The 11,968-nt window shown below is 46.3% G+C and overlaps 1 protein-coding gene across 1 annotated transcript; it reads right to left on the bottom strand.

Moving 5' to 3' along the window:
- Nucleotides 1–2,026: 2,026 nt before the first annotated feature.
- NDUFB4 (NADH:ubiquinone oxidoreductase subunit B4) lies at nt 2,027–4,457 on the bottom strand. The gene is made up of 3 exons (XM_040571910.1): nt 4,207–4,457; nt 3,797–3,943; nt 2,027–2,175 (listed from the first exon to the last, which is right to left on the bottom strand). The coding sequence occupies exons 1-3, from the start codon at nt 4,405–4,407 to the stop codon at nt 2,116–2,118; spliced, it is 408 nt and encodes a 135-aa protein (XP_040427844.1). The 5' UTR covers nt 4,408–4,457; the 3' UTR covers nt 2,027–2,115.
- Nucleotides 4,458–11,968: the final 7,511 nt, after the last annotated feature.

The following is an 11,968-nucleotide window of genomic DNA, read 5'->3' as shown; positions in this document are numbered from 1 at the left end:
CCCCCAGTAGCACAGCATGTTTTTTCCTCCTAAGAAAACAGCCCAGGGGGTTCTGCAAATAGCAAGAGGGAAAAGTAGGGCAGCTCTCCTACAAGCACCGTGCTCAAATCTGCAGGGATGTAGCATCAGACACTCCTGTCTGCAAAGGCAAGGGCTGAGGCAGGTGTAGCACGCCAACCAAATGCTGGCCTAAAAGTCCAGAGGCGCTGCTCTGATCTACAACCCATCCTGAACAATTTGTTCAACCGTCCTGAAACAAATACAGCTGCAAGGAAGAATTTACATGTGTGGCAACTCAAGTTCCAATTAGCCGAGGAAATGGGTCCTGGGAGATCAAATTAGTTTGTGGCAGCAGGAAGATAGTTAATTTAGCATGCTCAGACAAGCAATTATTTCTTTCCCTAAATACTACTTTCTCCATGTCTTGATGCCTCTCTCCCGCATTGACCCACAGCCTTATCTTGTGATATCATTTGTGACAACCTTTCAGAAACAGTTCTGCAGAGAGAATAATCTGGGTGTGCTTTAGCTAAGGTAGAACGAGTCATAGGCAGGTGCAGAAGGGTTGCTGGGAGCACGTACGGGATTGAAAAAGCAGACCATAGTCCTGAGCAGCTGCTGCACACAATTAGCGCCAAGCCCCCCCCCAGCCTGAGTATTTCATGACCCAGACAGGAAAGTGAAGAGCAAAAACAGACAGCACTTTTTAAAACCCTTTTCTAAAACATCAGTAAACACACTGTCGCTGTGACAGTGACAACACAGGAACGGGTCCCCCAGAGACGCCTCGGAGTCTCCCTTCGTACTCCAGAGATAACTCAGAAGCCTTCCAGACAGTCCCGGCCAACTCATTCTGGGTTACCCTGGTTGTGCCAGAAGGCTAGTATATGACCCCCAGAGGTCCTTTCCAACCCCAGCTGCTCTGTGACTACGTGAAGAAGCTCATCAATTCACTCTGATGGAGGGGGACTTCCAATGGCCTGTATTTACATCCTAATCATGCAGGGCAGCATGCTCACTAGAGCTTTTCTTGCTTCAGTCAATAATGCAGGCTGCTTTCACAGCGTACACAGGAGTTTTAACTTGTGTAAGATTGCATTTTTGGCATTGACCCCTACATTCCAGAAAAAAAACTCCTTTACAATGTCTGAAGAACAGGGGTGGTTTGGTTTGTGACGGCACCTAGAGGCCCTGTGAAAATTCAAGAGGGAATTAAGATTTTTTTTCCACACTCATGTCTCACTACCCTGGACAGTGACAATTTCAGAGCCGCCCTATACCAGTTGACCTGAGCAGAAGAGATCTGTGCTCTTGTAAGAATAAGCAGAGAAGATATCTTTGCAGATACAAGGTTCAGTCATGCATGATGTGGTATTTTTATTTTTCAACTCACAGCCTATTTCCAGGGGCAATGGAATAAATAAATGGAGTGCTCCTATACTGTAAAGGAATCAAAAATGCCTTACATTTTTACTTTTTGCTCCTCCACTCACAAGAACCACAAAATTAGTGAAAATGCTCTTAGTCACATATAACACAATGATACCCAGGCACTATTTCCAGAATTGCTGCAGCAATTTTAGCGAGAAGTTTATTCCAATAAACAAATATACAGGGTTTAGGCTTGTATTTTATTAGGGAAAGGAAAAATCAACTCAACTTACAGACCATGCAGGCAGGCTCCTAAAAAGATGATTAAAATATACTACAGGAGTCACCTATAATCTGATTTTGGCAATCTACATAGTTAAACCAACACCAGAAGAAATACTTGGTACATGAGCAATAGTTCTTTAGGAAACTGCAGTGAGATTGCTTAATTATTTAGCCTGCTACTAATTTTAAACTTCAGCCCAAGCTGCTCTGACAGCAGCAACTTCCACAGTTTAAAAGGAACCTTTGTATGTAGACCAAAGAAGTTAACTGGTGAGCTCAGGACATCCCCTCCATAACTATTTGTATTAGATATAAAAAGATCCCACACTATTGTACTTTCCGTAATTTATTAAAGATGCAAGCCAACCAATGAGCAATTAAGATTTATTCTTGTGAAGAAGTGTCAGCATACAGTACATCTTATTCATGTCTCAAGAGCAGCACTGCGATTCCAGCAACTTAAAAAACACTGAACGGTCGCTTGTATTTACCTTCTCGGATAAGCTTCTCTTTACGATCCTGTGGAAGAGAGAACACTCATCATTATTCTGTTAGAAGCTGCTTCAATCAGCCTAGGCTAACAGAAAAGCTATTCTAATGTTTCAGCCTAGAATACAGGAAGATCGCATCACATAAGCACAAATTCTGCTAACAGTCATAATTCAAAAATAAAAACAAATAAGGCACTTCACCTATCTGCTAGGAAAAATGCTCAGACTGATCTCTGCAGATCAGTGTCCTCTCATTGGCCAGCACAGACCAAGTGCTCTGATGTACTTTTCACCAAACTAGCTGTGTTCCAGTTAACTTACACACTTAGTCTCTACCTCCTCCTTCTGGCTGAATAATCTAGTTTACAAACCCAATTATGGAGAAACTTCTTAGCAACTTGCCTAAATGTTCCTGTATTCACTTTCAGCTCATTTGTATCTCACTTTGCAGTCAAGTACCATTCCACAGAAGAGTACTGTTACAGCACACAGAAGGTATTGTCCAAACTACTTCTGCTGGAATAATCCAGAAGAAATGCTCAAGACTTAACAGTTTAAATTTCTCTTCTGCCTTCCCAGACACACAACAATCACTCCTCAGAGAGAAGCGTGACTACTACCGTGCTTTATATACCACTGTAAAACAAAGAAAAATCCCCAAACATCAGTAAAGGAACTGGAATAGAGCAAGATGCATTATCCTGAAGACTATATCAAAGACTCCAGCTTAAGTATTCCCTGGCAAGTATATCTAGATGTCCCTCACACACATTCAGGTTTATTTTCAAGTACTCACATACTAATCCACACTTTTTAGCTAAGCGCAAGCGTGGTTTAGCATACGTAACAAAAACACTGCAACAAAATACTGCAGGAACGCTGAAGTCTCAAAAGCAACTGCATTAACACGTTTGGTAAGTCTGTTAAAACCTGTATTTTGGGTTTATCCTATAAAATAATATTAACTACAAGTATTCTATTAATTTCAATTGACATCGGTGCTTCCTGGTTTATGATTTGATCTAAAATAACAGCCACTGTCTGCCAGTTGCCTACCACTTTCTTATATATATAGCTATGTATCTTCAGAATGATCTACTATTGCTCAGATTCTGACACCCACCTTTCAGGATTTAGAACAGAAGCAAGATATGCCTTCCAAAAGCTCAAAAATCTGGGTGAGGTCCGACCCTGTATTCAGCATAAGTACTACTCCCCATTTGCTTCATGGGGCTGGAGAAATGGCCACGCAATTCAGAGATCTTGCTAGGCCTGCCACCGATAAGCTCCCTATCATTTTTTACTTTAGTGAACACACCTAAAGCGTGCCAACAGCAGAAAATAGTAGTCTCTTATGATTAACCTACACGGTCAGTGGTATGAAAAGTTTTATTATAACAAAGTATCTTGAACAGAGAAACTGACTGCCTGTATCTGTGGGTACAATACAGAATTCTTACCACATGAGGACTTTGCAACCTATTAGGCACCTCTGGGATTGTAGGTTCAGCACTAGCTTGCCTTCCCTTGTTACTTTACTTGTATAAAGCATTCTTAGACACAAGGGGACCCCATTAATTAAGGCCCCAGAAAAGCCTTTGTTTTACAACCTGCTGTTCGCTTGCACTCGCTGCCATCAACAGACTCACCCTGTCAGTTTTAAAGACAGCTATCCAGAAGAGGATCGGACCTACTGCAAACAAAGCTCCCATAAAGGACGTCTTGGGCGTCGCGCGGAAAGTAGGGTAGACATTCTGTGTCTTCGCATGGGCCCAGCGGAGCAAGGAAGGATCTTCCTGTGTCGGAAGGACAACACTGAGCCCCTGCCCTCACAGACCAGGGGTCCAGCAGTGGGCACCCCACGTCGCACAACCCCATTTGCCCCCGCCATAGCACCGCGGCCTACAAATCCCCGTCCCGAAGCCAGGGAGGACACCAAGGTCACCGTCAGGAGTGGAAGGCACCGCACCGCCCGCGCCAGCCCGCACCCCGAGGAACGACCCCACTGCGAGACCCGGGGCCGGGCGGCAATGCCTGGCGCCCCCCGCCCCGCACTCACGATGACGGCTGGCGGGCTCGGGCTGTTGAGCTGCAGCTGGTACTGCCGCTTGAGCTGGGCGCGGATGGCCAAGCGCTCGGCCTCGGCACGCCGCTTCTCCGGCGACGCGTCGTAGTCGGCGGGGTCAAGCTCGGCCGGCAGCGAGACGAACTGGTTGGGCCCGTACCCCTTAGCCGCGGTCGGCGGCGGCCCGGCCGCCATTTTGAGCAGCCCTCGCTCGGCAGCAGCGCGCAGCCGCGGCGGGCGGGGCCGCCATGAGGGGACGGCGCTCCCTGCTGCCGCCCCCCGGCCCGGAGGGGCTGCGTTTCGGTGTCTTGGGGTTTCATGTTTGGGGCTGCTCGAAAACGGGCTGTGTTGTGGTGGAAAGCACAAAGGCTGCTGAGACATCGCCGCTCGCCACGCAGGAGTTGGAGGCGTGCTGGAGCAGGGAGGGGAGCGGCAGAGGGCGGGGGGGGGGGGGGCGGGAACAGGATCGTTGTGCCTTCCTCTCACAAGCTGCTGCCCACCTAATCATTTCCTCATGGGGTAATTCTGGAGGGCTCACGTGAATTTTTATTCTTTATTTTTACTTTTTTAGGTGCTCACAGCAAAAGGAAGTCGATCCCTTGTTGGTAACAGCCTCAGCAGGTTAAATGGGCTGTGGCTCTGAAAAAAGGACCTGCAGGGCAGAGTGGAGGTGTAAGGAGATTTGTGGTGATGTGCTCCTGAACCTGGGCACCAGATCAGACCACACTTATCATTGTATCTTTCACAGCAGCAGACTTTGCACGTTTAAGCAAAATATTCAATTTCTTGTTACATCAGTGATGTATTGCAGGCATGCTGGAAGTTGCACAATCCCTCTGTCATTGATTTCAGCTTCAAATCATCTCTTTGATTCTCACACCAAGGCCAGGCTGCTTAGATAAGCTGCCAGATAACCTTCAGAATCATCTGGTGATGACTCACTGCTTTGATCGCCTTTATCGATGGATTCACAAGTCAACATCTGCTGATTAATACAAGGTGAAGAGAGCAAGCTCTGGCCTGTAGGTTTTGACTTCAGGAAGTTTCTGATTTGTCAGTGTTAACAGCTTTGTCCTACAGAGAAGTAAAAACTATATGCAAATTGCCTTTCTGGAAACAAACTTGCCAGTAAACAAGTTTTCTTATGTTTTTTCTTTCTTCATTATACAAAGCAATGATAGTGGCTATGCTGATTGGAACCAAGTAGGATTATGGCAGTATACATATGTAGTTATGATCTCATTTACACTGGTGTAACTCTACAGACTCAGGTAATGTTGGGTGAGGGATTACAGTTTGGTCCTAAGCATACACAAAATAAAATTGCTGACTTTATTTAGGACACTGTACTTTGGCAATGCAAGAAAAGAGCGGAACCTTTCTTCACATCATACTATTTCCCTCTACTTTTACCCAAGTGCTTGGAAAATAGATGATCTCCTTTTGGTCTGAGCAGTTAATTAGGAGCTGGAGCTCTGTGGTTTGCTTCCAACAGGAAGAAATATGAGCTGGATATTCCTTCAGTTTGTGTACCTTACACATACCAGCACAGCAGGAAGCACTTTTCCCTCTCTCAAGTACAAGCCTACAGTCCTTTCAGAAACTCTCTCAGTGTTCCTCTGGCTTTTCCACTCTTGTTTTCTTCACAAAGACACCACTGCTAATCCAAGTGAAAACTGCAGCTGCTTCATTTGCAGTGATCTCCAAAGGATGTCCTTCTTACATGCCCCGTTGCATTTTTTCCCAGGTCTTTCAGCATGGCCAGTGCTTGGGATCATGGTTTCTGTTATGTGGAAAAATTCACTCCCTTTACTTTCCCCTTTCATTACATACCAGGGCCATCAGATTTAATGAGCTCTGTGATTGTCTCTAGCTCCACGATTTTCTCTCTCCATAACTGGCATGTATGGTGAGCTACTTCAGCAGCACAGTATGTATTCCAGCAACCCTGCCATGTGGCACTCCTGTGGTACTTTTATCTCCAAGGGCTTCCAAACACTTAGCAGCCTGTGTTTCCATGTCCATGCACGGCCTGCTTCTTTCTCTGAAATTTAAAAGCTGTTCCTCCCTGCTCTGTGTTATTTCTGAAAAATTGACACACGCAGCCTTGAAACGGAGGGAACCCTGCCAGGTGTGGGGGTGCAGGTTGCAGCTAGGAATGAAGATTAGCGTACTGGAAGTGATAGCTGCTCTATAGGAAATGCTGAGTGTTTTTTCCCTCTTTGCTGGATCACAGAGTGGAACAGAAAACTCCTGTCCCTTTAGATATCCCAAAGGACACCGGAACAACCATATGCTTTTCCCCCAGTCTGTGGGCTTCTGAGGTCTGTCTGCAATGGTGTGGGACAGTTGCTGTGGGTAGGAGCAAAGATGGTCTTGTGGTGAAGTCACTTGGCAAAGGCAGTGGGTTCCGTTCCCAGCCTTGTTATAGACTCTATGTGATCTTATCTCCACAGGTCCAAGCTGTGCCTTCTCCCTCTCTCCAGAGCTCACAGCTGTGAGTGTGCATGCTTGGCGTGCAACCAGTGCTGAAATTAATTCTTCTGGGAGAAAAACAGAAGGTGCAAAGCAATGTTTCCATTAACAGTGTAATGTACTGTATTAGAAAATTGAACAACCAGCCACTATGCTGAAAACACCTTTGCATTTCATCTTTAATCACTAACTCATCCTCTTTCCCAAAGGATCAAGTTCCCTACAGGGAGTCTTTTCTGAGTGATGTCACTTATTTTATGGGGTAAGAAAATAACTAAATTGCTTCTAGAGATGCATATTCTCTGACACTCGAGCCTGTGCATTGCAGTTTGTTGCTTTCACTCCTCCAGAGGCGATTTTGTGCATTTTCTTTTTTAACAAAAGCCATGTCTCTAACTTCAAAATATCATCATTCAGCAAAGCCCAAGATACCAACAATAAGGGTCTAAAACTTGCATAAAACAATGTAAAGCAAAAAAAACCAAATACTAGGGTCAAAGTCCTTGACAGAAATCAGGGACTGTGTTTTTTCCTGCTGACAGGAATGGCTGCACACAATGTGAAATGCTGCAGTGACAAACTGGACTCCTGTGCAGACCTCCTGCATCATCCACTCATTCTTAGCCACCATATGACAGATTCAAAACACGCTGCAAAACACCTTTGAAACAAAATATTCTGCAAGAATGAACAAATTGTCCCTGTTTTTGCCTGTCAGATCAAGAAGCTCATTTGACTCTCCTCCTGACTGCACAGTGGCTAGTGTTGACCTGTCAAGAAGCAGGAATGTAAAACAGGCACTAGTGAGAGTGGGGCCACAGGCTTGAACCAGAATATGCTGGTCTTAAAATCGCATCCTTGTGCACTCAAACATCGAGACTTAAAAGGTTAGACCTGAAGTGTTTTCTTTCTTTTTAGTCAGGACCACTTGTTATTGAATGTTTGAGGTTGGCAGTATTGAATCAAATTGAGAATTCTCATATGAAAGTGCCTTTGAAGTTTACATCATCTGTTTTCTTTATGATCAGCAGTAACTGAAATGGAGAGAAGCAGCCAGGAAAATTAATCTTCGTCCGGAACCTTCTGGTGGGTTGACCTTGACTGGCTGCCAGACGCCCACCCAGCTGCCCTCTCTCTCTCCCACTCCTCCACAGAACAAGGAGAGAAAACAAGATGGAAAAGCTCATGGGTTGAGATAGACACAATTTAATAAAAACCAGAAAAAGCTGTGCACAGAAGCAAAGCAAAAGGAATTCATTCACTACTTCCCATCAGCAGACAGATGTCCAGTCATGTCCTGGGAAGTAGGGCCCCTGTGTGTGTAGCAATTGCTTGGGAAGACAAACACCATAACCACAAATGTCCCCCCATACTCCACTTTCCCCTCAGCTTTTATTGCTGAGCACAATGCTGTATGGCAAAGGACATCCCTTTGGTTAGTTGGGGTCAGCTGTCCAGGCTGCATCCCCTCCCAGCTTCTTGCCCAGCTCCAGCCTGCTGGCCATTGGGGGAGGTGGGAGGATGCTGGAGAGAAAGCCTTCAAGCTGTGCAAGCACTGCTTGGCAGCAGCCAAAACACTGGTGTGTCACCAACCTTGTTCTAGACACAGTTGCAAAGCACAGCACCATAGGGGCTGCTCTGAACAAGGTTAACTCCACCCTAGACAGACCCAGCACGAACCTCTCCTGAATATTTGGTTCTGCACACAGCTGAATTCTGAGCATGTTCTCATCCACATCAGAAATCTGAAATCAGCTGCACTTCTATGGCAGACTTCTTTGGTTGAAGCTGCAAATAACTTTCAGCTTGACTTCAGAGTAACCCAAGAAAATGATCTTCATTTCAGACCTGTGTGATTTTGTTGGTGACTTTCCAGTTATGTTCCAAAATGTACACAGACTCATTTTGTTCAACAGATAACACAAAGTGGCATCTTTGCAGAGCGGCCCAGCTAAGTGACTATGTGTTGCAAGTGAATGAAAGGAAAATTAAGCCAAATTACAGACCTGTCTACCTGTCTCCAAGGTGATTTTGCATGTGTTGTGGTTCTACCTGCTATGCATCTGAACTCCACAACAACTGCTTTCTCACTCCCCCTCCTCAAAGGGAAAGGGAGAGAAAATACGATGGGAAAGGCTCAAGGACTGAGATAAGGACAGGGAGATCACCCACCAAGTATCTCCAGGGGTAAAACAGACTCAGCACAGAGAAATTAATGTAATTTATTGCCTATCAGTAGCAGACTAGAACAGTGAGAATCTAAAAGCCAACAAAAAATACCTTCCCCTCATCCACCCTCTTCCACCTCCTCTCCCTGAGCGGCGCAGGGCAATGGGGGCTGCGGTCAGTCCCTGACGCTTCGTCTCCGCCGCTCCCTCACGGTCACTCTCTGCCCCTGCTCCACGTGGGGTCCTTCCCACGGGATGCCGTCCTTCCCGAACTGAGCCTGCGGGGGCTGCCCACAGGCAGCAGCTCTTCGAGAACTGCTCCCACATGGCTCCATACCACGGGGTCCATCCATCCCCCAGGAGCAAACTGCTCCAGCACGGGTCCCCCACGGGCGGCAGCTCCCCCCAGACCCCCTGCTCCTGCGTGGGCTCCTCTCCACGGGCTGCAGCTCCGGCCCGGGGCCTGCTCCTGCGGGGGCTCTCCATGGGCCGCAGCCTCCTCCAGGCCACATCCACCTGCTCCACCGGGGGCTCCTCCACGGGCTGCAGCGTGGAGATCTGCTCCATGTGGGACCCATGGGCTGCAGGGGGACAGCCTGCTCCACCAGGGGCCTCTCCACAGGCCGCAGCGGAACTGCTGCTGCCTGCCTGGAGCACCTCCTGCCCTCCTGCTGCACTGACCTGGGGGGCTGCAGGGCTGGTTCTCACTCCTCTCTCCCAGCTGCTGTGGAGCAGCAGGTGGTTTTTTTCCCCCTTTCTTAAATCTGCTCTCATGGAGGCGCAAACAACATCTCTTATTAGGTCTGCTCTGGGCAGCAGTGGGTCCCTTCGGAGCTGGCTGAAACTGGCCCTTATCTAACATGGGGCAGCTTCTGGATTCTTCTCACAGAGGCCACCCCTGCAGCCCCCTGCTACCAAAACCTTGCCACGTAAACCAGTACAGCATGACACTTTCAGAAGAGACAGGTTAAATATGCTGTCATCTCAAAAAATACTTGTGTGTGTCAAACTTCTGTGGAGTGCTTATGGTTGCCCTGTTCGCAATAGTTGTCAGGTTGGGTCAACATGTTGCTGGGCTCTGTTTTGAATTCTCATTGACTTTTGAAAGAAAGCAAGCTGAAAAGAAGGGCAGAAGCTGACAAGGTCACTAATATCATAAGAGAGTTCCCAAACAGAGGTCCCTTACTTCCAATTCCTACTTGTAATGGGCAGGAAGGGTCATTTGGTTCCTGTTCCTGTTCCATACAAGGGATTGAATACTGATGTGTATGCTGCCAACCTTCTTCTGTGTGGAATTAATATCAGTCATCCACCTGCATGGATAAATCCATGGTTAAATCCAAGGCTTGAATCAGAAAGAGAGCAGTAAAAGGTATTGGGATACAGCATAGTTTGTCTAGGCATAGAATGAGTGTCTAATTGCGGTTTACAGCTATGTTAATAAATTGTCCAGATAAATGTAATTTATTCGGAGTTAAGAACCAAGGTCCCCAGTATCTTTATCTTACAGTTGTTTAAAGGAAACCTGGCACGCAAAGGAAGGAGTTAACATGGTTAGGGGAATTATAGATAGTTCAATCATTATTACAGCCAACAGGCCACCCATAAATGTACATCAAGTGTTGAGCTCAGCAGGAGTTAGTTACAAAACTAGGACACTTAATGAGTCATAAACTGCCAGGAATAATGAGAGACAGCATTAAACAAACTATTTCTGCCTCTCCTGGGCATGTCCAGAGACGGTGACAAGAAGCCCTCTGCTGTTTCAGCTGTTCCTGCTGAAATAAAATTTTTGACTCACACTGAATTATGGCTGTGGCTGAGCTGCCCAACATGGGGAGCTGGAGCTGCCTGGGCACCTCTGGTGGAAGAAAGAGAACCCGTCAGTGAACATCTCGTCTCCACTTGCTTGCAGGACATTGATTGTAGCATCTTGTACTATAATTCATTTTCATAGTTCTCTCTCTGCTTCCAGCTCCTCCTAGGGGAGCCTGTTAATAGTCACACAGCGCTGAAGAAAAACTAGAGTGGGTAAGGAAGAGGTCTTAGAATGAAGTATCCTGGCAATTAAAAAGCTGAATGTCTAAGGATGAGTCCTGTTATTGGCTAAGTCTACATCTGTGTTAGAAGTGCTTAACGAGCCAAGGAAGAATATTACTCCTAGGCTTCCCCTAACTGTTCTCCATAACTGTCAAGGAGAGGAAAGTCAAGTGTTGTAGGAAATGTCTCACACAGTGTAAGGAGAGGAATCTTTTCTGGCCTGCTGCTCCTGACACACATCACTGCCAGCAGCTGACTTCCACCCCCCCACCCCCCCCCCCCCGTTTCTGCCAAGCTGTTTTGCTCTGTCCACAAAAGAAAAGATAGATCTGTCTCATTCAATTTGAGTACCTGAAATGCAGGGGTGCCCACTGTGAACTTTGCCTGCTTCTCTCTGACACGGAGGAAGCTCAAGACTGTGAGTCCTTCTATCCTGAGACGTGTCTAGGAAGCTGTAAGCCATCCCCTAGAGGACCTATCCTTCCTCATGGGCTCTGGAATGAGTCTAATTCAGCCTAGACACATTTACTTTTAAATGGCTAAAATTAGGTGAAGTGAATTGTTCCCCGACCCCCCAGAGAATCTAGTGTGTCGGGGTGACATGGCTCTTGTAGCCCAGGGCCAAATGTTATACAGCCTTTATTTTACTTGAAGGATCTTCCTGTATGTTCTTCCCAAACACACAGGTGACAACTGTGGGGAACAACACCAAAACCAGCCTGAAATCTGCAACAGATCAGCCTTGAAGGAGAGGCATTTCCACTGCCCAGCTATAAGGAAAAAAGATACTTACTTTATTTTGCTTTATATATTTTGTTAAAAGTCTGGAGGTTAAATTTTAAAGCAAGTCTTTGAGAACACACTGTGAAGCAGGCCATCAGTATGAATAAAATGTGTTAGCAGGGACATGTTGAATTTAGTGCGACTGTTTGGCAATCTCTGTATCGCAGTGGGGAAGTACTTAGTTGTGGCAATGCAGAGTGGCTTTTTTTTTTTTTTTTTTTTTTCTCAAGTAAAAGACAGAATACAAATGAGGCTGTTGCTGCAGAATGCCAGCTAGTGGGAAAGATATA

This window comes from Cygnus olor, chromosome 1, assembly GCF_009769625.2.
Source record: "Cygnus olor isolate bCygOlo1 chromosome 1, bCygOlo1.pri.v2, whole genome shotgun sequence".
Taxonomy (NCBI): Eukaryota; Metazoa; Chordata; class Aves; order Anseriformes; family Anatidae; genus Cygnus; species Cygnus olor.
This window is presented reverse-complemented; position numbering and strand designations above follow the sequence as displayed.